Source organism: Colletotrichum higginsianum (assembly GCF_001672515.1).
Source record: "Colletotrichum higginsianum IMI 349063 chromosome 7 map unlocalized unitig_7, whole genome shotgun sequence".
NCBI classification, from domain to species: Eukaryota; Fungi; Ascomycota; class Sordariomycetes; order Glomerellales; family Glomerellaceae; genus Colletotrichum; species Colletotrichum higginsianum.
Window position 1 is genome coordinate 1533889 of NW_017263917.1, and position 25027 is coordinate 1558915.

Consider the following 25027-nt stretch of genomic DNA (forward strand, 5'->3'; position numbering starts at 1 on the left):
GCTTTCTTTTCTCGCCCCCGGCCAGCTCCAACCGCCCGCGCCCCAGCCCGAAAGAACCTCCCCGCCTCATAAGTACGTTGGCTGTACTCGCTACGAGGGCACATGACCACAAAAAAAACATGCATTACGTCGCTCGTTGCGCTCACCGCTGTGCTGCTCAGCGCTTCCATTCGAAACTCTTGCCGTGGTCTTCTTTTTTTTGGTTTTCTCCCTTTTCGTCGCTGCCGAGAACGTTGCGCGGTTCTCAATCGTTGTTCGCATCGAGGCGAGCATATTCCCAGCCACCTCGATTTCCTCAGCTCCCTTCCAGGACCCCCCCCCCCCCCCCCCCCAAACAAAGTAGACGCATTCCGCCGAAACCAACATCGCAATACGATAGGATTAGCGGCCGTGCAGACGGTTTCCCGAGACTCAACTTATGTAAGTCAGTCAAGCCCCCAAACGCCACCAACAACGCCCGAATACTTCCATCACATCTAAAAACCAACGCTCGCACCCCGGTCCGTCTCCCCTCCCGTCGTCACGCAGCGATCTCTTCCATCATCTTTCAGCAGGACCCCTTCGGCGTCGCCCCGTGCGCGCACGAAGGGCTAGCCTAGCGCCCTCGTCGCTAGCGGATGTTTGCCTCTTCACTCGTAGGCCGTGGCTCGTGCCGGCCGTAAACGGGGGGTGGTGGGCCCGGGGGGGCGCCCACGAGTCACAGATAGCGCCGTTTGAATCACACGCGCCTAAACCAGATGCGGGTTGAAGGGCGGCACGGCGGCTGGCTTCCCTTCCCAGGGGTCCATAGGGTATTAGCGCAACACGGCCATGCCGATTTTCTTCTCACATCACCAACGGCATGATGAACGTCCAAGTGTGGTAGGAAAGGAGGGTCGGACGTCCGATCTTGGTACGTTTGTCGGCTGGTCATAGCAGAAGGTGAAAACCAGGAGTGGGTGCACCGAGGTGTGACGGGACGAGCAAGGATTCACTCGGCGGTGATGATCTCCTGCAGATGGGGTGGGAGCTGCAGTCAGATGTGATCGGACGGGTTTACTGGGGAGGGAGAAGTGAAGCCGGGATCTCCATTCATGTTTTTGCCCCTGCGGACTGCCTAATAGGACCAGGTTCCAGTTGATACGATGCCGCGGGCATGTCCTTTTCGATCCTTTCTGAATGTCAGAATGAGGTCGGTCCAAATCGTTGCTCCACTAGCCGTTTAAACCGAGGACGGCACAGGGGTAAGCGAGAGCCTGACAGATTCCTCCTTCACGGCGCGGCTTCCGCGCTGCCACGAGTTAGTTAGCTACTCATCTACTGAGATGGGATGAGTGTCCCAATCGATGCCCAAGAATGAGGCTCCTTGAACACCACCTTGGTGATGGTTGAGCAGGCAACCTTCAGTCCATTCGTACGCAGAGAGGCCCAGACCAGGCTGCATCGTTTTGCTGTCACGGGACATGGAATTTCCGACCGGAAAAGGAACCTGGCAACCTACTATTGTCACAAAGCAGAAAACGAGGAGCTCCTCAAGGATAGCTTTCATCCCCTGAGGGTGAATATGAGTGGATGATTTCAATTCCAAAAAGAGCGTTCACGAGGACCAGTTGTCCACGATTCTGCGACAGTCGTTCCGTATGCGAGGGCCGGCTGACCGCCAATGGCGACGCCAAAGCGGCACAGCAGCCCCTGATTCGTCGCACGGCAACTCTGTGGTCCCGGGATCAATTATTAGTTGGCGGGTTGCGCGGTATCCTCGAATCTGGTGTCATATTATAATGCTGTGTCTCCCCATAGGCTCTCGCTATGCCCAGGTGGCATTGGTGTCTGTGAAGTCCAAAACGTCTGGGAACGATCGACGTATTGAGTTGTCATGATCTTTCCAGAGGGTAAACTCAGCAAAAACAGTGACGGCTGTCGACCTGAGCAACGCGAGTTGGCAACGTACCTGCGTGCCTTTCGCTAAGGGCCGCATGAGAGACGCAGATGCCGTGATGCCTACGGAAGCGTCGTGGTTAATCCGCCAGTCGCAAGGCACAAGTTGCCGGTTGGCCCTCAACATTTCTCGGCTGCTTCAGGCCTCTGAGATCCCGACGTTGATCTGAGCGATCGAATGTAAGATGGAGCAGCAGTACGTGGGGCGACAGCTGCCAAGCATCCAGGGTCCCTGGCGATGGCTTCCCAAAAGGCACTTCTTCAATGCGAATTGCGACCGTGGTACGTCCTGAGATGAAATGTGATGAGAACCCGAGTCAGTGAATTACATGCACCTTGGCCTGACCTTTCTGAGATCTATCTTTTCCTTGAGTAGGGAAATACCACACTTCGCTCATTATCACTATGCAAGTTTCTAATGCGCAGGTTGAGGTTGGCCACACCTCATGCAATGCTCCGAGCATGAATATTACCGTTGCATCGAGGTGCGTGAAGTAAGCAGCCGCGAAACGCTAGTTCGATGAAGCAGTGCGACTAGATCCTATTGACAAGGCCAGGAACCCGACAATAAGTGCTGGGTCTCGAACTCGTGTGATGGACGTCGATCATTGAGTTTTGGTTGATTGTTGTCCCGAAGTATGAGCCAAACAAAGGTGAGGGAGGAACTGAATGAGCAATATTATAGCTGACGAAAGTCTACTCAAGAACCAATGTTATCAGCACCCATCCCACCCTTGATTACTGGTTAAAGGATCGTACCCGGTATTTAAATCGGAAATTCGACAAAAAACGATAAATGGACAAGGCAACCAAAAAAGTTAGCCCAACGGCAAAGCAACCACCCCTGCTCCCGGGGCAAGGTGATGTGCGACATGGCAGGGATAATAGAGATGTGCCCATCAAACCATTGGAAGCAATTGGAAGTGTTGCAGAGTCTGCTGGTTGTTGAGCTCAACTCGGGATTCATTAAACAATCACTCCCATCGGGTTGCAGCTGGGCAGAACGTCGGGCCTGTTTGCGGCTCGACCAGACTGTCAGAATGCTCGTACACATCGTGGCGTCTGGCATTCACACCCTCCCCCCCCCCGTGGAAGATGTTCCCAGTTGGCATTGTAGATGCATTCCAGCCCCAATGAAGTTATGATCTTGCACGCCAACCAGGCGCCACTGACAACCGGGTTAGTAGGTCGAAGGCGTTGCCCAGAGTGCGGCCGCTGCGCCGGCTGTACGTCCTGAACCCAAAAAACTATAACCGATGAATTGTGTCATCAAAATGTCTGTTTAGGTTAGTTGGCCACCCCCCGATGTAGCAGCAGTAAGACAGCATCATGCGAAACGTCAGGCACTGCGTACATGCCGAACTCGTCGAAAATAATTGACATTTTGGGGGACTATGACCCAGAAAACGAGCTTACCCACCAAGCAACCAGTTGGCGAAAGAAGTGTGTGAGGCACGGGAAACAAGATGGTTGCATCGGGGGAACTGACCACCCGTTCCGGAGTAGCATCACGGACGTGTCAGAGAGAGAGGGAGGGGGGGCACGTTAGATATCTTGCGCTTGCGGTATCAACTCAGCAACTGGTTCAGGCACTGGCTCAAGAGTGAGGCGGCCGTGGGTTAAACCTTGCTCTCAATATGCAGCCATACCTTAATCCGTGCTTCGACCATGCACGGGGAAGAGACTGGTGAGGTTCCGCGCTGAACATGGGGGCAATATGAGCTTGTATTAGCGGTCGATGAAGGATCACAATTGGCGATGCTGTCCCGGCTGACCGTGTCATTGGGCTTTCATCAAATGGCTTTTCAGGGGCATCGACTTGGGACTGGTATCTGACGTCCAAAAAGTGGCCAGGCCAGAACCATTGACTTGAATGGGTGTGAATGATGAATTTGGAGCAACAGGCCAACGAAACGGTCCACAGGTGCATCGAAGCCCGCTCCTTTGGCTTGTCGAACCAAGTATGTAATGCAATGCGTCTCATTGTGTCGGTGGGATATTACGATAGACCTCGATGGTGGTTAAGTGCCCACAATTGTAGATACGTTGAACAGACACCATCTCTAGCCAGCCAAAGCTCTAAATGATACAGCTCAAGTTGGCGGGGGTGTCTGTGTTGTGCAAGTTGCTCAACGTGGCAGTGATCGGCCCGCGAGCATACACAGTCAACGGCGGGCAGATGCAGTACTGCTGCAGCCCCAGACCCTGGACGTGCCTTGTTTGTCGGACCTGGACTCTTGAGGCCGCAGATGCAGTTGGTAATCATTGGAGAGAGCCATTGCACGTCGCCAGGGTAAGGGCCAGAGTTACGAGCTTTAAGCGGATGTAGGGATCGCTGATGGATGGTGGCCTTTTGTATGCCGGTCAGCGGAGTATGGTTCCAGCCCCGCGCCGGCAGAGGCGACGCCGAAGGATGAGGACGGCTGGCGTCCGAGTCGAGGCCCCGGGACGATGGAAGTAAGTCGACTAAGGACTAGGACTGAGGAAAGTGTTCCTAAAGCCGATATCAATGGCCAAAAGGGGTGTGTTCGTGTGAGTGAGCTGAGATAAAATGGCATTTATAATGGGAGAGGTACGACGTAGGGATACGTAGGTATCTTGTCAGTGTAGGGATGGCCGACGAACTGCGAATCAGTAATTCAGCAAGTGAAATTCGCGTAGACCTACCGTGATCGGCCCGAGGGAAAGAAGCAATTAAGCAGAGAGGCTTAACTATTTCGCCGTTCGTCGTCAGTGTGTCTGTCACTCACATTTCATGAGGTGAGGTTGAAGAGGACCAAGAGGTGGCACAGACAGAGGCAGAAGTAGTGTATACCTTGAGGTTTGCCGCCGGGCGGATGAAAAAGCGGATGCCGGTTCGTATAGACTACCGTTGGGTGGATTAATGTGGAGCATCCCAACGGGAGGTAAAAAGAGATGAACCAGTCAACGACGCCGACATGGGTCCCCTGTAATGCACCTGCTGAACACAAGGCACCTGCGGCTCCGGATTGGCCCCATGCAAGTTCCGTAGGCGCCATCACTCTTTTCTCGGCGCGTAGATTGTTCGACCCCTGCTCCCTGCTCCCTGTTCACCAGTCTTCTCCTCCTTCCCCGACTTCCACCTCTCCTCTGCTTTCTCTCTTTTCCTGTCACCCGCTGTCGACCAGGTGCTTCACATCTTCCCTCCCCAACCACACTATTTTCATCACTTACCGCCGCCTTGTCCTTTTCGGCCATGCCTATACCAGACTGCTTTCCATGTCTTCGATAGGCTCTCGAGCCTGTTAACGAGCTCGTTCGAGACGACAAGTAACCATGCCCGAGGGGGCGAATCAGGCCGGTTTGTGCCAGGATTCACCACCGTGAATACCAACGAAAAGAGGGGAGTCATGCGATACATATCCCTCTGTGCACACACGGCACATTTGACATTCCACAGCGGCCCTGTCTGTAAGGCACCTTTGGCGCCCCTCATTATTAATGATCTATGCGGTGCCTCCTTCAGTTGGTCACTGCCTCAATACAGTGTGGCAAAGTCAACCCATCAGGGGAAAGCGGAGCTGGAACATCCAAAGCGAGACAGGCTTGCTGTAGAGCAGCCGCCGAGCAGACATCATTGCGATTCATAGACCGAACGATTCGGTCTTCATCTGGTCTTTCGTTGTCTCGATAGACTGGCCATTATCAACAGAAAGACAGGGGTATGTCAAGACAAGTTGAGCGAGCGACCGCTGGCTCAGCTCTACTTGATAGGTTGGTATTATTGTCGTCGCGCGCACGAATGCAAGCAGGACAAGCAAGTAATGCGAGAACAAGCAGCAGGCCAGCGGCATACCGATGGCAAGCATGAGTTTCGCGAGAGGAAAGATGTATTGTCACCACGCAACAAGAGGCCCGGGGCCTAATTATGGCAAAATATTGATGTACTGCCCGGTTGGAGACACACTCGGCTTGCCTCAATGCTTGACGGCTTACCCAACCAGGCCGCTCCATTCTACTCAACCCTCTCCACCATACCACTACCCCCTCGTCCTGCTGCATATACCCCAATTCTGACCTCTCGGCACGCGGTGGCTTGCACCCTGTACACCCTGCGGAGCACCCTTCGACTGGCTTGACAGGGCCCTCGAAGACAAGCACCCCAGTCTGGTTTTCAGAGCCATCATCCATGCAGGGCCTTGGCTTGTCCAGATGAGCCGGACTGTATCCGCTCGCCATGTTTCTCTACCGTTCAGCGAGAGGCTCTAATCTTATGGTCAATACTGATCGTCCAGTGACAGGTCAGCTCATAGGCTTAGGCGCCATGCTCCATGTTGGTCGACTCTCTTGCTATTTGGCTCAGTCACACCCCGTCCACACCCCCTTCGAGCGGCAGCCTCTCTTATTCTCCATCGTCTCTTTGGATTCCTTCCCTTTTCTTTTCCTTTCCGTCGTCTGCAATAAACCCGTTCTCGTGTACGACCTGTGTCGCACACTAGCAGACATTTCCTGCAGGAGAAGCGCCAGGACATCTCCCCTCGAAGGTGCTTATCCCAAGTGAGATTTCTCTATCCGTTCAACATCATTTTGACCAGAGACAACTGAATCGCTCCGCACCATCTATCTCCATCTATACCGTTTCCCTCCCCCCTCCCCCCTCCCCCGTCCAATGCGTCCCGACAGACTGTAACCGTCTTCAACACGCCATCTCCCCGACCTTTCTTCTTCTTTCTTTTCCTGACCTACTCCTTATCGGCAACTCGCTGGAAATCAAGAATCAAAAGAGCTGTCTCGTGAATTCAAGTCGCGCCAGAGTACAACGGGGCGACTAGCAACCGTAGCACCAAATCCAGCAAGCGATACCGCTACTTCCAAGGGCGCTCACGAGGACCATCCCGCAAGTCTGGAACCCTGAAACGTGGAAGGACAACCGGGACGGGAACCGACATTGGAAAGTGCTTCATGTGATGGTGAGGTGGAAGAGTTGTAGCTTCCCGACTGCCTTTGGTTCGCTACGAAGCAGCCGGACGGTGCTTTGATCACTGCGGATTGGTGAGTAGGCCTGTCCCACAAGTCACACTTGATTGTCGGCTTCAGAGAACCCTGAGATTGTCGGTGGACAAGGACCTGCAGCCGTTTCCCTCCCTAGAAGTTGTCCTCTTCTAAAGCGGCCTGCCGGCTAACATCGCATCGGGTCCTAGAATCGAAATCCCGAAAAGGGATATAGTGCCATCATGTCCGCCTCGGCGAGGAACCGAACCGCCACCGCCAGCTCCGAAAAATCGTCACAAAGGGGCCGGAGCAATGAGATGCAAGACTTTACCATGTCGCAGCCTAACGTGATGCGCTACTTCGAGCCATGCGCCGCGACGGCGTCCATGTTTCTGTATGCGCAGGGCTCGTCTATCGTATGCTGCCACCACGACACTCTTACGATTGAGAGGAGGTTCTCGAGGCACTCGGACGAAGTTCAGTTACTTGCAGTCGATACCCAGAGCGAAATCGGAGCGGGAAGACTGGTAGTGAGCTACGATGCCGGGCAGACTGCAATTGTCTGGGATATTATGACGGGCGACGAAGTGGCTCGATTTGCCTCATACGAGCATCTGACGACTGCCGCTTGGATGCGCAACGGAAACGTCGCCTTTGGTAAGCTCACACGGGTAGTCAAACATCTCATTGAAATCGCTAACAGGACTTGTAGGTAACACACAGGGCAACATTATTCTATTCGAGCCTACCACATCCGAGCACATTTCCTCCAGAACGATTGATCAGATCGCAGTAACAGCACTCGCACCTGCTGCAGACTGCCGGACTTTCGCAATCGGGTAGGCTTGGCAAGCACCATGAAATTGGGAACGGGATGCTAACTAAATGTAGTTACCAAAACGGTTCTTTGCTAGTCGCAACTTTACAACCGCGGTTCACCATCCTACACAACCTAGGTACCTCCAGAGCGCCTTCACCCATAGTCACGCTCAATTGGCATGCCTCGTCATCTCGACAGAAATCAGACATGTTGGCGGCCCAGACACATGATGGTGATCTGCGAGTCTGGAGCGTCTCCAAGTCATACAGCAGCGACGACCCCGCCAAGATCGTGAGGATTCTCAAACGCACCGACAACTATCAAGCTGGACCCAACTGGATGGGTTGGTCAAAGAACGGCCGAATCATTCAGTACTCTGAGTCGTACGTCATTCTTTGCCACTAAGACCTACCCGCGCGCTTAGAAATTTGCACTGACATTGGCCACATTAGAGAAACACTTTCGTGGGATGTCCGTACTAAGCATGTCACCTGGGACAGTATCCCGACACTTGAGCACGTCAGAGGCCTGGCCGTTTACGGCCCCGGTGCCAGTCTCTTCACACTCGGGGTCAACAATACGGTCCAGCAATTCGATCTTAATACTCCGTCTATCATCGTAGCCAACGTCCAGCATCCTGCCAACTTGTTGCCGCCATCACCGCCGGTCTCAATCGAAGAGCAGCAAGGACAGAAGACTTCGACAACGATTGTTACCGACTCTGATGCTACTTCCGGTACCATTGAATTGGGTATCTCTGAGAGCGACGAAGACCACCTATCCCCATTTGACCGCATTGTCGGCCGGAAGGACACGGGCACGCCCAGGGCGCTCGATCCGTACGATGCCGACTCTGCAAGCGCGGCCTCTAGCCGCAGCGGACTTTCTTCAGTGTCAAGATCTTCCGGAGGATCTCGGACGCCTGGCCGCTACCCTTCATCAGCTGTTTCGCGAGGTATGACTGAAAACACCTACATCTCGGCTGGTTCGTCTTTGAGGTCGTCGGCTGCACCGTATCAAGAAAGAGACATGTACTCCATGAGTGGAACCTCAATGATGACTGGCACCTCAACGTCTTCATACCGATCTCGGCGTTCGAGGCCCTCTCGCCTGCGAAATGAGGTTCTGCCGAGCCCAGTCGACAATAAGGTTCATGATCTTTTTCAGTACACGAGGAGCCGACTCAGTGATATTCCCTACAAGCATCCGATCGCCATTGACAACAGGCGTCTCAACAACGACGACCTCCGCAAACAAATGTTGAGCACTATCTTTGGATGGAACAAAGACATCGAGGATCTGGTACGGGAGGAGTTGAGCAGACACAACTCCGGTTCGCCGGGTCGCATCCTCCTGATGAAATGGCTCGGCGATATTGATGCAGATGTCATGGCAGCGAACTCATCCTCCATGACGTCTTCCGACTGGATGTTGCTTGCGCTCAGCGGTATTGGAGGCCAAGCCTCACAGCACAAGCTGGGTCGGGCTTATGTTCAGAGACTACTGGAACATGGCGATCTTCACGCTGCTGTCACCATCTTGATTGGAATGGGCGACCAACACGACGCCATTGAGATTTACATCTCGCACAAGAAGTATATGGAGGCTCTCATTTTGACTTGCCTGTGCTACCCTGCTGTCTGGGAACGGCAATCGGCCATCATTAAGAAATGGGGAGAATGGGCTGTTATGCACGGGCAACAGCAGCTTGCAGTTCGATGGTAGGTTTATCTGCTCGCTTGAGGATTTCGAATCACTGCTGATCACCACACAGCTTTGCTTGTACTGGAGCCGAGTCCGATGAGCCATGGACGTCTCCTTCCGCTGCCCAGGTCACCTTCCAGAGCATCAACCAGAACCTCAACGAGGGAACCCCCGAAGTTTTATCTCCTCCATTATCACCCCCTGGCGTCAATCGCGGACCGCAGAGAAGTATTGCAAAGACGTCCGCTCTGAAGCTCATTACTTCTTTTGGCGAGCAAGCCGGGAAGTCAAGGTTCTATTCGCAAGGCGATGGTGGACAGACTCCGATTGCCGCCGGCCCGACCCCTATCGTCGACTCCGCTCTTACTCCTGGAGGCTATGATGTGACTACTGCTTTCATCCGCCCACCAAACCGCAGTCAGTTCAACACGCCGAGTTCTGCAATATCCGGGGCATCTGGTTTTGGCCGCAAGCGTCTACCTTCCATTGGAGAAGTCCCCGCAGACTTGTCCCGCGACCAGCTTCGGACCGAAGGTGAAGAATCCCGACGCGCTATGCAAATGCGCAAACCTACCGAGCAGGATAATTTTGCCGTCGGCCTATCGTTACAGAGGGCTGCTACCGCAAGCCCCATGATGATGCGAGACCAGTATAAGAAGATCACCACGCGGACAAGAGAGCCTCCCCCACCGTCCCCTGACGCCAGAATGCTCGTTAAAATGGAGGGCAGTATGGCTCAGCACAATGGCTCTCGAGACCGCAAGCCAAAGGGTCTTCACCTTGAACTAGGGGGTCTTAACAACATGGCTAACGAGATTACTTCTCCCGAACAATCTGTAGCATCTTCGACTCGCTTTCACTGGCCCTCTCGACGTCGCGGCCCGGGGTCCGTTACTAGTTCTGTCACATCTCAATCTACCACAGGCAAAAGCATTCGGAGTAACACTACTGGTGGGCGACAGGACTATATCCACAGTCTGGAGACTGCTCAACGCCTTCAACAGCGTAAGCAGCGAAGCCGACACACAAGCCGGGAGGGTAAACGGGATGGCTCCCGAGGCCGCGATCGCGACCACAGCCGCACCCGTAAGACTGCTTCACGTGAGGCTTCTGCGGAACGTGGCCGCGCATCGAGCCGCAACTGGCCTAAGCCGAAACACTCGCCGACCTCACCAATTCCCATGTCGCCCGAGGACCTTATCAACTTGAGCACCCCCAGGATGCTGCCTGAGGTGGTGGACCCTGCCACAGCCAGAAAGTCCAGCAAGAGCAGAAGGGGAACTAGTCGTGCGTCTAGTCGTGGCAGCCAAGGTCGCGCCATAAGCCCCGATGCCAGACGCCGCCCTCCTGCGCTTGACCTCCGCGGCCGAAGCGCGGACCGTGAGGGTGGCTCTCGTGCCCGATCGCCCTCAAGCCCGCTTCCTCTCTCGGCCAACCTGATTCATTATCAAGGGTCCGAGGACGAGGAAGACTACATCAAGGCTGTCATCGAACAGGAAAACTTCAGGAACCGACATAACAGGAGCACCAGCCAACACGGATATCGCAACGCCCTCTCCCCTGAACTGACTAGAGTCTTTCCCCAGCGGGCCCAGCGGGACCGATCCGAGAGCCGTCGTCGTCAAGCTGATGAGAATCTCGATCAACCCCGCGACATCAGTCCAAACCAGTCGAAGTCGCGTGCCGCTTCTACTGAGCATGCTGGAGACCTCAAGACCATGAAGGACGAGAGGCAGCGCAAGAAGGATGAGGCCGCCCGCGAGCTTGAAGAGCGGCGCAAGTCGCTTGCACAACGACCGTCAGCACCCCCAATCCCCCATCCCAACCACATCCGCATCGGCATTGAGCCGTCATCCAGCGCTGTTGAGCTCCCTCCTCGTAGCCACACCGCGGACCCGACTCAAAGGGGCATGTACGCTCGCAGCAACTCCAACGTCCACTTAGGGCTTCCTGCGACACCTAAGGCCATGCGTCTGATCATTGAGTCCGACAAGGACAATAATAACATTCCTGTGCCCCCAATCCCAGCGACATTTGCACAGCGGCACTCCCCGGCAACCTCGCCTCAGCAGCAGTCCCCAGCGAAGGATAAGGAGGCGGACCTCCTCACACTTCTCCCGCAGACGACTTACCAACTTCCGTCATCTGTTTATCAGCCTCCCGACCGGGGCATGATACCTCGCAGCATGTCCGCCCCGCCGATTCCTCCTGATGGGCCATCCCCAAGAGGACCAAGTTCCCACAGCAAGGGGCTTTCCCGAGGCCCGTCAATGAGACAAGGCAACTTGGGAGAAATTCGCACAGTTGACGACATGATCCGCGCCAGGCGCGCCTCGCAGGAGAGCAACAACTACGGTGCACTGCCACCACCGCCACCGCCGCCGCCTCCCCCACCAATGCTGAGGGAGTTGCAACATCTCGCCATGCCTCCTCCTCCGCCACCTGCACCCCTTCCGTACGCTTCTCACAGCAACGCTGGCGGGCATGGATCTGGCATGATCGAGATCGTCATGGACGACGACAAGCCCATCCCCGCGACCACCGCCGCACCCATGGACACTACCGTTCCTGTTCTTTCGTCACCCGCTCCCCCAACATCCAAGGGCCACATTCGCGGTCGCAGCTTTACTGAGCGTGATAGCAGTCTTGCCGGTCGCCTCTCAAAGGCCACCGACCGTTTCCGGTCCGGTAGTCGTACCCGCAAGGAGCCCTCCAGCCGCCCTCGCGGTCAGGACGACTACGAATACGCGCCTTACGAGAGCGTTCTCATGCCGACGATCTACGGTCGCGATGACATGCGATCTCCCCCTGCCATGACGGCCATGACGCAGAAGGGTCTGCCCACCGGCCTGCACCAGAGCGAGATGATCTAAAACCACTCAACCCCTATCTATCATTACACTTCACACATTCCGATTCGTTGCATGGCGACAGGTGTTTCTCAATGAATCTTGATACCATTACGTTTGCGACGGACAGGCAGAACACGATTATGTCTTGATGGCGCGATGTAACCGTTGCCAGCAAGAACAACGACAGAAAAGGCGCCTGTTTTGTACACTTCGAATCTATCCTTAAACGATTTATTGAGCGCGCAGAGCGAATATTTTTTCACCTCTTGCATTTCCTTTCCTCTTAAAGTTTTCAACTCTTGTTTGCATTCTTACTTTCTCAAATGATGACTGACGAAGGGCTGTACCCTAGGGTTTCAGGGGACCAGAGCCGCAACCCGGAATACATGAGCACAGGATACCTGTAGGAGGCAATGTACATGAGTACCGGATTGGTCTTGGAGGAGGATGGATTTTTGAGGGCAACGAAAAGAAAACACCAAAAAGGGCGGAGGATTCTAAGATGACACCGTCTTGTGCCGAGGCCGAAGGAGAAGATATTGGAAGAGCGAAAGGGACCGACCGAAAAGTGCTGGAAACGTGTGTTTTACAATGTTGCCTCACGGCACCTTTGTTCCTCTAGTTGAATGGCTGAGAATTTTCACCTCTGTCTTTATTTTCCTTTTGTCGCCTGTCCCCGAGAATGCAAGACTTGGGGTGGTTGACAGTTGTTTCCTTTGAGTGGGTAGTGTGGTATGTAGCTAGCAGCTCGTCGAGATGGCCATGCTCAGGCCGAATATTAAGAATAATGCAACACGATTCCGAGCATGTGCTTGCGCGTTTGTAATGTGACAGCAGGAAACCGAGTCCCGATTGATCTTGATTGTGGCATCGGGCGCAAAAACAGAAAAAGAAGATGCCGACGGCCGGGTTTGAACCACGTGCGAGGCTTACTGTGTGCATATATCCCCCTCCAACATCTGCGACCAGACATCGTCACCAGACTCAGAAGCCAACAACAGCCAAACATATATAGCCCACACACATGATTCCACGGTCGCGAAAGCAATGCATCATCGTCACTCCCAGGAATGAAAATGCCAAAAATTTGGAGTTGACATCTCCATCTCCAACCGCTACCCCAAGCCCCTAGCGATCGTAATCCAGCACGCCATGCGACGGTGAAGATCTCTCTGCAGAGTGAAGCCTCCCTCAAGTGTTATCTTCATTGCTTAGGGCCACACGCAGCAATCGCAGGTTACCCATGCGAGTGGGTGGCCACCGCGGCATTCGCACTGGGCGCCACTAAAGGATTCCAATGTAGATGGGGTAGCGGAAGAAGAGTAATGAAAGCCTTCAACCATTTGACCATTACAGCCGGTAACTTCGGCTGAACTCTGAGTACATATAGTATCTAGCCACTGAGGGAGTGTGCATTGATTGGAATGTGGGTGGGGCACTGGTGAGGTAAGCAAGTCATTGAGCTGGGCGGGCACCACACTGCGTGTCGCATGTCGCATGTGCCACACACGACGGGTAAGATTCCCACCGAGCACCGACCTGAGCTTCAAGCTTCTGTCCTCGTCAACTTTGCAATTGGAGCCGAATCCGCGATTGCGTCCTGCAATCCTGACGCAGCCTTTCGCCCACGCCCCAATTGGCCCCTTGTTGAGCTGATGCCACTTCACGCGCTTTCAATGTGCACCATAGCGGCCACATCGCACACCTTTCGCGACACCATTGCGACACAAGCATCTCCTCGCTCACGATGCTCACAACCGCTCCCCGCCTCCACGTCCGGCGCCCCTCGCCAACAACAGCCGAGTTCACAGTGACGACCCGCCCGCCGCCGACCCTCGCCGTCCGTCTCCTATCGAGCCTCCTCCTCGTCCTACGCGTCCTCCTCTTCCTCTCCTCAATCCTCCTCCTCCAGGCCGCCTGGTCGCAGTCCCCCTACGCCGCGCCATTCCTCTCGCCGTCGCCGACAAAAACCCCCACCACGACGCCCGACAACCCCCCCGCCGACGCCTTATTCTTCTCAATTACGACCTTCTGGCATGCCCTTCGTTTTATTCACGCCTCCGTTCCGGGCCGCCTCGCCCACCGCATCGTCGCCTCCCACGCGGTGCCGCTCCCCGTCCTCATTCCGGGATGCCTCCTCGCCGCCTACGCGACGCTGCTGCGCACGCACACCACCGAGAGCCTGCTGGTCCTGCGCGGTCTGGGCATCCAGACGAGTTCCACGAGCGGGAGCTACCTGTCGGCCGCCGCGACGCGCTTCATACCCACTGAGAAGATCCAGGACGTCCTCGTCAACGAGGCCTTCCGCGGCTTCGAGGTGCGATACTACCTCATCGTCATCGTCGAGGGCGAGGAGGACCTCGTCGTCGTCTTCCCCAGGCTGCTGCCGCGGAAGAAGATCGTCGAGACGGTCTGGAGGGGGGTCAGGGGGTGTCTCTGGGAGGCGGACGGGACCGCCGGCGGGGGTGGCTGGAACACTAGGAAGATGGACGAAAGATGGCAGGGTGGCGTCTAGCCAGCCCGTCAGCCGTACCATAGCAACCACATCCCCTTTACGAAATTCACGATGTTCAAACTTTTGTTGTTGTTGTGTTTGGTCTTTCCATTCCCATCATCACTGTCTACGACCTAGGTACTCATTCATCAACGGCCCCCGCGGCGGCAGCGGCAGCGGCAGCGGCGGTGGTACCAGCCTGCTTGGCATCTTTGATGGCCTTCCTCCAGTTCTTGGACTCCCTCATCTCCTCGGCGTTCTTGAACCCCTTGCGCTGCGCCCACCGGTTGTTGATCTCCTCGGGCGTCGGCGTCAGCTGCTTCTTAGCGAGCGGCACGTACCCGCCCGACAGCTTGCCCTCGTGGCCCCCCTGGAACACGCGCTTGCCCTTGGGCTTGGGCTCGGTGCTCTGCACCTGGCCCGAGATGAGGTCCAGCAGCCGGTTGGCCAGCACTTCATCCATCTTCTTCTCGCGGTAGTGCGCCCACAGGCTCTCGACGACGTCAGCCTCGCCGTACACCCACCGCAGCGCGTTCTCCGGCGCCGTCGGGATGCGGCTGTCGTCGTCGCCGGGGAACACGCAGTTCCAGAGCACCAGCGGCGTCTCGTGTGCGAGGTCGTAGTTGGGCTTGCGGGGCGTCTTCTCGACGTCCAGCAGCCGCGTGATGACGTCGGGCCCCTCGAGGCGCTGGCCCACGAGGAAGAGGATCGTCACCATGTGCCGGATCTGGTGCCACAGGAACGCCGTGCCGCGGATGTTGAACGAGTACACCCTGGGCAGCTTGTCGTTCCCGTCGGCGGCGTCGCGCCCGAGGTACGGCAGCACCGAGCCGACGTCCTGCACCTCCTCCACGCCGGCCTCGTACATGCGCCGCTCGAAGCTGGTGATCTGCTTGCTGCCGTCCACCTTGCAGAAGTTCCGGAAGTCGTGGTCGCCGACGAAGCGCCGCGCCGCCTCGTTCATGGCTTCAATGTCGAGGTACCCTTCCCGCAAGCCGTCCGGCGGCGCGCCGTCGGTCGCGGTCACCGCCGTGGGCGTGAAGGCCGGCTGGGTGAAGAAGTAGCGGTACTGCCGCTCCTCGCAGGAGAAGCGCGCCGAGAACCCCGGCGGCGGCGCCGGGCACCACGCGATGACGCGGATGTCGTCGGGGAGCAGGCGGTTGAGGACCTTGACATACGGGATCTCGTCTTCGATGTCGTCCCACTCCTTCTCGGGCTTCTTGTTGTCTTCTTCTCCTTCGGCCTTCTCGACTGTCCCCTCCATGGCCGTATCCCCCTCTGTCTCGGGGATGGCTTGCTCTTCCGGCTTCTTGGGCAACGGCTTGCTACTCCGTACCCTCAGAGCGATGACCTGCCCAAAGGCACTCACGCCGCGATCCGTGCGGCCGCACTTGGAGTACTCGCAGCAGTCGAAGTTGACCACCTCCGGGTCCTCGGGGAAGATGAGGCACGCCTTAGTCAGCGCGTTCCACAGCTCGCCCTCGATGGTCGGCAGGCTCGCCGAGCTGGCGTACTCGAAGCCGCCGTAGCGCTTGCCGAGATACGCGAACTTGAGGGCGATGAAGCGGCTCGAGTACCGGGAGGCGTCCATCTTTTTGTCCTTCTTCCGTTTCTTCGCCGGGGGCGGGGCAGCGTCTACCGTCGCCGTGCCGGAGCCGGGCCCGGGCCCGGCGGACTTGGATGACGCGGCGGCATCCCGCTTTGCGAGCTCGTGCTCGAGCTGTCTTATGCGCGCGATGAGGCGGTCCTTCTCCCACGAGTAATACTTCCCGCCCGCATCGGTCATGTCTGCGACGGCAGCGGTGCTTGTGCCCCGGGCTGCTGTGTGAGACGAGCGGTAGGGGTGAGTGAGACGGTGGAGAATTTGGTGATGATTCAGGGCGTGGGCAGGTAAACCTTTTCGATAGCCGTGTAACAGCAGCCCGACTGGACGCCTCGGCAGGATCAGACCCTGGCTTCGCGGGTTTTGCAGACAGAGACCCTTGACAAAGGCTTTGAGAAGCCCAAATCTTCTCATGTGAGTTTGTGTTCTGGAGGGGTCGTTTTTCGGACCAGCATCATGCGGGTACTAGGTACCTAGTATGGAGGGGCTAATATGCGGCAGAGATTCGCAGGTGGGCAGCTTTCGGCGCATCACTTGTTTGTGCTCTCTTTTTTTTTTTGGTCCCTCTCCAAACTTTTTTGGCCTGCTGGAAACAAGGGTGTGGCTTATGCATGTGTGGCTGAGGTGAATCTCTAACCGACTCCTAATGGAGAACCCCGAACCAATCTGGCGGGACGGGTGGGATGCGGGATTGGGCAGTGCGCACACAGTGCTTCTGAAGCTTACTCACCTCAGGCCTGGCTCGAGGCACTGCGCCATTTGTCCCCAGACATCCGTTATCAGAACGTCACTCAACTAAATCATTCAACATGGACGGAGACGCAATCAGAATCTTGCTAGTCGGTGATGAGAAATGTGGAAAGACGTCGTTCATCTCGTCCGTATTGCCCCCGTGAAGATCCGATGTGAGAAGCCACAACTAATGTCGCGTCGCCCCTGAGTAGACGACTGAGCGCTGGCGAAGGAACCGGCCCCATCACGCTGCTCAGAGACATTGATCAACCTTTCATCTTTGAGATCAAGCTTGGCCAAAACCCGTATCGTTTGGAGTTCTACGATACAAATAGCCCCGAAAATTGGAAGCTCCTCGACCCCGACATCGTCATCTTGTGCTACGATATCAGCCAGCGACTCAGTCTCATCAATATGAGAAGACATGTACGTTCCTCTCCCTACAATCCTCCACATCCCCGTGCCTGACGTCCGTGATAGTGGCTCAAAGAGGTCAAACTGTCCTTTCGCAGACCCGACCGTCTGCCTATCCTCTTGCTGGGCCTCAAACGAGACCTGAGATCGGAAGATGATCCAAATGGCATCATCTACCCCCAAGAAGCCTACCAGCAGGCGCAGGAGATGCGGATAGACAGATACATGGAGTGCTCTGCGGTGACGGGGGAGCTTATCAAGCTGGCGTTCGAAGACATTTGCAAGACGGCGGTGATGACGCGGAAGGCCGAGGGCGGGCAGACCGAGGGTGGATGTGTCGCCATGTAAAAGATCGCCGTGGCCATTGTCGCTTACCGATTGATCCGCTGTGAGCTTCCCAATCACCAAGAAGAGGAGGGGATATCGGAAAGCCAGTCGCGATCTGGAGTAGATTGCAAAGTGCGATCGGGGATGCTCTCCTAAGCAGCGCCCTCGTCACCAGCCTCCTCCTGCCCCTCCTCTTGGGGAAATGTGCCGAGGACTTCGGCGATGATGTTGACCATCTCTTCCTGCTGGTTCTCGTCGAAGCGCTCCGTCATCTCTTCGATGACGGTATTCAACGCGGCGACGGACGCAGGGCGAAGATTGAGGATCATAATGACCTCGCCCTTGGCCAAGTCATATGGTCGAAGCTTTTCCAGGAGCTGGGGGATGCAACCCGGCTGGTAGGTGATGGGGTCCTGGCTCAACGGGTTGGGTGGTGTGCGCAGATACTGGAGGAGCTAGACCGGATAAGTCAGTAACGGGTCTATTACACAGAAGCAGATACCCAAATTTCATTGGATTGTTTTCCGGTTGCATTGGCAGAGTCAAAAAGAATTTCGTGTAGAATAACCTACCTCTCTCGCCAGTGCCTCCAGGTTGCCGGGACCCCGACGCTCCCCACGTTTCTTCTGGCCGAGCTTGCGTTCGGTCAAGTGCTGATAAACCTCATAGTTGGACAGAACGGCTGACTGAGCCTCAAGGATCTTCATCGTGAAGGAGGCGAGCTTGGTGTGTGGATATCAGGTTGCAGCGCCAGTGATTAAAGCAGGTGAGTGGGCGTGAGGCGGTTGGTCTACTCAACGTAGGAGCAATGGAAACGGCGTCGTTTCGGCACACAGTGCTGTTGGATTGCAAAAGCGCGGAAATGCAGGTTGCGCTTGATGTTTGCTGAAATTTGTCGTGTTGGTATGCAAGCTGAGGCTAGGCCACCAATGTTCCCCTGTCACTCGGAGAACGGGAACGGGTGTTGACAGGTCGAGTCACACAACCTTGACAGCGAGCCGACGTTCTTGCTGACAAGGGCTCAAATGACTCTCCGGAGGGCAAAAGAGTTGGAAACACTGGGCACTGTGGACTTTGATATGAGTGGAGGTGTTGAAGCAAACGACAAGGGCCCAGGGAGGCGGTGGTGTATCGATGTGTTTTTTTTATCAATTTCGTTTTCTTCCTTTAACTTTGGAACCGGAAGTCGGTCCTGCCGCAAATTTCTTCTTGCACATGGAAAGTGCCCCGCGCTTGTCACAGTTGACAACCATCTGCAGGAGAGAAAAAGTGGCAGCAAGCAGAAGAAAAAAAAGCGGCTGCAGCAGGACGGCCCAAGGCACCAATCGCGATGCCCAGTCCCCCACTTTGCCATGTGCTAAAATGCTGCCCAGTACGTACCGGATCTGGAATTGCGCAATGAGAGGGGGAAGAAGGGTGCTGGCCATGTGTATTGGCGGTGGCTGCTTTCGAGGACGACGGCGCGCTGCACCTCGCTTGACTGGGTGTTGTCGTTGCTTGCATTGTGTGATTGTGTGATGGCCTCTTGATATGAGCGGTATTTAAATCTCTCGCTGTCTCTCTCTCCCGGGTAAACATTACAAGGCATGCATAAATCACGAGGCAGCTCTACTTCTGGCGTGGGAGTGAAGAATGTCCACACATCATATCTCGGATCTCAGAAGAGTCACAGGTGCATTATTGTGTCTGTTCCACGAATCCCACGCAATCCTCCCTGTACGAAGAATTGTCTCGGCACTGTATCGTGTACCGTGAAGGGTCGCGCCGCTGGGCCGTTGGCACTGCTCTCGTCCAAGCCAGGGTGTCCAAGGTATCTCCATCGCCGGTCTGCGGCACTCTCCATGAGGCTCGGCATGTCTGGGCAGCCTGGCAACTGCCCGAAAAACACAGTGCATGGTCAAAATATCGTTGGCGCAAAATCTTTGCTTGAATCGGAGTCATGAGAAACACGCCCAAAGACACGGCGCCCTAACCCGAAAGGGCCGGTTCGGGGGCCTGGCCACCCTGTGCTGTCGCCCTGTACGGCCTCTCTTTTCACCCCACCAAGAAACATTCTCACCCGCTATCCCTAAAACCCACATGGCGCGCGACGACCGCACCCAACCCCGATTCCTGCCAATCCCAAACAAACTTATCCACTCAGAGATTTTCTTTTACAACTTCTCGACAACCCCAGCTTCAGAGGAATCCCCCCGCTAACCACCCTTTTTTTCTCTTCTCTCCTCTTCTCCTCTCGAGCTTGCTCGCCATGCTTCCGTTGTGATCACAACCTCAGAGGCCTTCCCCTCTTACCTCGTCGTTCGCCCTCAATTCTCTCTGGCATCACTGCTCTTTCCCCAATCCAACTCCGCGCATATCCTCGGCCTCGGCACATTCCAGTCCCCTGTGACGTCGCCCTGCACCCCACTAGCAGATTTTTGACGCCTCGAGCAAACCCGACACCGGATCTTTCGCTCGCGATCCTCCCACCCGCACACGACATCCCGCCATCACTCGCACTAACCTATCTCCACCGACCCCGGGCCCTCAAGTCGCGTTTTGTAAAACTCGAAACCGAAGCTTGAATTCCGTTTCCTCTTCTTCAATAAACCCCGCCAGACCAGAACGAGGTGCTGAATCTTAACTCGAACATCGCCGGTTTCGCCCGATCGAAAATACCCAACACTCTCAACTATCCCACAACCCAATACCCCACGACTTACTCAGCCATGGTCCGCAATATCATTGTGCTTGGTGGTAATACCCACCCGGAGCTGGTCAACAGCGTGTGCAACAATCTGGGCCTGAACCCCTGTGAGCGCATTCTCAGCAAGTTCTCAGTTGGGGAGAGTCGCTGCGAGATCAAAGACTCAGTGCGTGGCAAGGATGTCTTTATCATCCAGAGCGCCTCTGGCTCAGTCAATGATGGTTTCATGGATCTGTGCATCATGATCTCTGCCTGCAAGACCGGCTCTGCCAAGAGAGTCACTGCTGTCATGCCTCTCTTCCCTTACTCGAGACAACCCGACGTTCCCTACAAGAAGGCTGGCGCCCCCCTCTCCAAGTCATCAGCAGAAGCATCGAAAAACTACACGTTTGAGAGTGTGCCTTCAACTCCTGGTCCTGGGATTGCACGCAGTGCTACCCTCTCTAACGGTATTGATGGTATTGCCTCCAAGCTGGCTAAGAGCAAGCTCAATGAGGAACGGAGCAACGGCATCAACGGATCCTCTGACTACGTCAGGAATGGCGAGCACAAGACCAATGGAAACGGGAACAGCAATGGCCGCATCAACCACGACTCTTCCTCGTCACAGTTCAGCTACACCACCCACGACTACGCCAACCAGAACCAGATCAATGGCTTCCAGTCCAAGCCTGGCTACAAGCAGTGGGTTGCCCAAGCTGGTACCCTGGTTGCCGACCTCTTGACCTGCGCGGGAGCAGACCATGTGGTATGTTGTTTCCCTTGGAAGACAAACCTGGGCATTGCTTGAAAGCATGGGCCTGTCTTCTTTTAGACTCTGATGGCAAGCGCTAACAAAACACACAGATCACGTAGGTTTCCTTCCTCCTTCACCTTCCTTGACGTGATGTCCTTTTTTGCATCTGCGTCTTTGTTGCCAGTCCCACAAGAGCCGGTCTATGACTTTGCCCTGCTTGCCTGCACTTCTTGATTGCTTCCTGGAGAAGCAGTTGCTAATGATTGCAGGATGGACCTCCACGATCCTCAGTATCAGGGCTTCTTCGATGTCCCCGTAGACAACTTGTACGGCAAGCCTCTCATCAAGAGATACATCCAGCAGAACATCCCCAACTTCAAGGATGCTGTTGTCATCAGCCCTGACGCTGGTGGTGCAAAGCGTGCCACCGCTATTGCTGATGAGCTGGACATGGCCTTTGCCCTGATTCACAAGGTAGGTCGTTGAGTTTTCGAGTGGGAAGGCACAGGATTCATATGTTTTCTTCTCCAGGAGCGACGCCCGACCAAGTACACCGAGCAGCGCAACGCCAGCATGATGCTGGTGGGCGATGTCAAGGACAAGGTCTGCATCCTCGTGGACGATCTCATCGACACCGGCAACACCATCACCCGAGCTGCCAAGCTGCTTAAGAAGGAGGGTGCTACTCACATCTACGCCCTCTTGACCCACGGCATTCTCAGCGGTGACGCCATCCCGCGCATCAACGCCTCGGCCATTGACAAGATGGTCGTCACCAACACTGTCCCCCAGCGAGACCACATGCGGGTCTGCCCCAAGCTCGAGTGCTTGGACGGTGAGTCTCCTCGGTCACCCGGTCAATTTGAACACATGCTAAATTACAGTAGTTTCTCCCGTCTTCGCGGAGGCGATTCGCCGCGTCCATCACGGCGAATCCATCAGCGTCCTTTTCCAGCACAACTAAAAGCATCATCACATGGCGTTTGAAAAGAACATCGGCTTTTGCATCGGAGGGTTTATTGGATTCCAACTTCTAGGGAATTTCGGCAACCGTGGCTGTTGCTTTTACAGGCGTTTAGCACAGGGAAGTGGGTGGTTGAGTGTGGCATGTTTTCCTGCCAAGGGCATTCTAGACGTTTCCCCTTTTTTACCGACTATCTACGACATACCAGCTCGTTTCCCGTGGAAACAGAGCGGTTCCTAAGCAGCCCCATCCGGCTTGCCATATTGCTACACACACGCACACACAAACACACAAACACACAAACACAACACAGGAGAAAGTTACATAGGACCTCATCCATAGCGATGGTGGCTCTCTGTACCGCACACCCGAAGAGCGGTGTTGGCTCGAAACGGCGGCCTTGCTATACACAAAACTTTCCAAGTCTTGATGGATCACACACTCTTGTCTCGTTCTCTACTCTATCTATCTCTCTGCGAACTTGGACTATTTCCTTGGTAAACTTGGGGGGGTTGCTGGAGAAGCGGGCTCGCAGTAGTATCGACTTTTTCCCGTCCATGCAGAACATGAGAATTACCGTAGAACAAGCTTCGCCGGTCGTGCACCGTGAGCGCACTCGTAGATCATCGTGACATACAAGATAGACTAGAAATCTAGCAATTAAGATGAACATAGCCCATGTCAGTTCCCCGCAGAACACAGTGTCTCTCATGCCAGGTTTATATGAATGAATGTTAGTTTTCCCTACAATCCCGACCTCCAGCTGGAAAGGAACCGAGCGTGGCGCGCTAAATTCAGAACATAAACAACAAGGATGTCTTAGCTACATTCCTTCCAGCTTCTCCAGGCCAAGAAGCATCTCCAAGCCCCCACCGAGTCTGTTTCGCGGGGCACCGATACTGGTGGTACCTAGAACAAGTACCTACCTACCTTGGTAATAGGGTTGGTCAGAGTGGGGATGCGCGAGACGCTTGGGCCAGCCACCCTGCGATTCTAAAGCCCTGAGAAGAAAGATGCTTCATTATGACATGCAAACAGAGGAAGGGGGAAAGAGAAAACAGAATAAGATAGATAGCAGGAAAAAGAAACGGAACCCAAAAGAGTAAAGGAACAAATTGCAAAAGCATTCCGAAACCGAGAATCGAACTCGGGGCTATGCCTAACCTCTCAAAGAGATGAGAGGGCATCATGTTGGCCACTACACCATATCGGATGTTGTTGAAAGCTAGGCGCAGTAAGCCCTATATCAAGAGTGGTGCTGCTTGAATGGAGCAATGGGATCCCCTATCTTATCAACAAGAGCTCACCCCCGCCAAACCCCACCACCCACACCTCGGCACCTGCCTCAATGGACGACAGATCCCAAGCTCGCGCTTCCCAATTGAACTAACTATACTCACCGTCCCAACAAGACGGAATTCAAACCCACAATGGCGACGCTCTCCGGCGTAGAGCGCATCCGCGCCATCACAGACGAGGATGGCATGTTCAAGGCCTTTGACACGTACCCCTGGAATAGGGATAAGGCGTTCATGGTAATCACCCATCTATCCCACCTCTCGCTCCTCCGCTCCACTCCCTGTTCTGGGCGTATCGCAGACCTTCCATCTCCCGCGGACAAACTAACCACCAGACAGTCCGGCCTGGAAGCGATACTCGGCGATCCCAATACCGAGAACCCCCAGGGGTCACCTTCCGACCTCGCCATCCACGCCCGGGTCTTCTACTACGCCCAGCGCATCGGCGTCACCATCGACTTCGCGAGGTACAAGGACTGGCTCGCGAGACGTCCGGACTACACGCCGCCCGACATCCTGCCTGAGGAGTACAAGTCAACGAGTGCACGAGACGCCGCCACCGTTTCCGCGACAGCCGGCAGCAGCGGCGCAGACCCAGCGAACGAAGTCCCAGACCTGACCTCCAAACTCAACAACCTGAGCACCGGCAAAGACAAAGACGAACCCGCCGCCGACCCCGCCGCCCCGGAACCGGCGCCATCATGGCAGTCAGCGGCCCCTAAAGCAGATCTCTACGTCGAACGCAACCCAGCTTCGCAAGCAGACGGGCCAGGCCAAGGAGGCGACGAGCCCGCGTACCCGATTGGCTTCGCCCAGATGCTCGAGATGATCCAGAAGGGCATTCCCATCCCCGGCATTAGACAGATCCCGGACACCGTGGTCAGGGACGCAGTAAGTTTCTTTGGTGTCTTCTTCTTCACAACCCCCTTTCCCTATCGCCGAATTACTGACCTCTCAGTCTGTCAAACCCTTTGGGAAACGGGCAGCGCCCAGGAAACCTTGGGAGAAGGATATCACGACTGCAGAGTCCTCCTCTGTTGGAGTCATCGAGAGTCCCTCAGTGGTTGATCATGAGTTTCCACCGCTGGATGATGTGGCGACACCCGAGGTCGAAACTGCAATTAAGGAGACGTGAGCTCGTGAAGAAGTACCTAGAACTTGTCAAGTGATGCGTGTGGCGTTTGGTAGAAAACGATGATTTTCAAGTAAGGCGAGGGCGTTGGGCACTGATTTAGATGCAAATAGGACGCATATGGAAGTTTTTGGCTTCGCAAAGGAGCAAGTTCAGGAACCATAAACTTTTGGGGGAACATTCTAGGGAAACTACCTAACGACTGATTGAGGACTGCCACAGATGCTGTCCAATCTGGATCAACTCCACACTCCAAAGTAGCTGGAATGCGGTATATACTACATACAATCACTATCGTTGTTTTCTGATATTCCATACTTGCTTGCCTTCCTTGCCTTTCTCGTCCTACTCCGATTTGTCCAGCTAGCGGTTTGATGCAACTGAGGACGTGTCAA

The 25027-nt window shown here is 55.2% G+C and overlaps 7 protein-coding genes across 7 annotated transcripts; 5 read left to right on the plus strand and 2 right to left on the minus strand.

Moving 5' to 3' along the window:
• Positions 1-7112: 7112 nt before the first annotated feature.
• CH63R_10152 (WD g-beta repeat protein) lies at positions 7113-12267 on the plus strand (the record flags this gene model as incomplete). The annotated part of the gene is made up of 5 exons (XM_018305126.1): positions 7113-7527; positions 7583-7709; positions 7762-8073; positions 8143-9411; positions 9465-12267. 5 exons carry the CDS (start codon positions 7113-7115, stop codon positions 12265-12267), a joined length of 4926 nt encoding a protein of 1641 aa, XP_018154550.1.
• Positions 12268-14376: 2109 nt separating this feature from the next.
• Positions 14377-14761, plus strand: CH63R_10153 (GPI-GlcNAc transferase complex; the record flags this gene model as incomplete). Its single annotated transcript, XM_018305127.1, has 2 exons — positions 14377-14484; positions 14522-14761. 2 exons carry the CDS (start codon positions 14377-14379, stop codon positions 14759-14761), a joined length of 348 nt encoding a protein of 115 aa, XP_018154551.1.
• Positions 14762-14882: 121 nt separating this feature from the next.
• On the minus strand, positions 14883-16526 carry CH63R_10154 (tRNA pseudouridine synthase; the record flags this gene model as incomplete). The annotated part of the gene is made up of 1 exon (XM_018305128.1): positions 14883-16526. One exon carries the CDS (start codon positions 16524-16526, stop codon positions 14883-14885), a length of 1644 nt encoding a protein of 547 aa, XP_018154552.1.
• Positions 16527-17152: 626 nt separating this feature from the next.
• Positions 17153-17837, plus strand: CH63R_10155 (Rho-like small GTPase; the record flags this gene model as incomplete). Its single annotated transcript, XM_018305129.1, has 3 exons — positions 17153-17220; positions 17288-17501; positions 17556-17837. 3 exons carry the CDS (start codon positions 17153-17155, stop codon positions 17835-17837), a joined length of 564 nt encoding a protein of 187 aa, XP_018154553.1.
• A 131-nt stretch (positions 17838-17968) lies between these two features.
• On the minus strand, positions 17969-18523 carry CH63R_10156 (RNA polymerase III subunit C17; the record flags this gene model as incomplete). Its single annotated transcript, XM_018305130.1, has 2 exons — positions 17969-18271; positions 18389-18523. The coding sequence occupies 2 exons, from the start codon at positions 18521-18523 to the stop codon at positions 17969-17971; spliced, it is 438 nt and encodes a 145-aa protein (XP_018154554.1).
• Positions 18524-21508: 2985 nt separating this feature from the next.
• CH63R_10157 (Ribose-phosphate diphosphokinase) lies at positions 21509-22202 on the plus strand (the record flags this gene model as incomplete). Its single annotated transcript, XM_018305131.1, has 3 exons — positions 21509-21712; positions 21770-22073; positions 22126-22202. 3 exons carry the CDS (start codon positions 21509-21511, stop codon positions 22200-22202), a joined length of 585 nt encoding a protein of 194 aa, XP_018154555.1.
• Positions 22203-23632: 1430 nt separating this feature from the next.
• Positions 23633-24635, plus strand: CH63R_10158 (uncharacterized protein; the record flags this gene model as incomplete). The annotated part of the gene is made up of 3 exons (XM_018305132.1): positions 23633-23737; positions 23840-24391; positions 24459-24635. 3 exons carry the CDS (start codon positions 23633-23635, stop codon positions 24633-24635), a joined length of 834 nt encoding a protein of 277 aa, XP_018154556.1.
• Between the last annotated feature and the right edge of the window lie 392 nt (positions 24636-25027).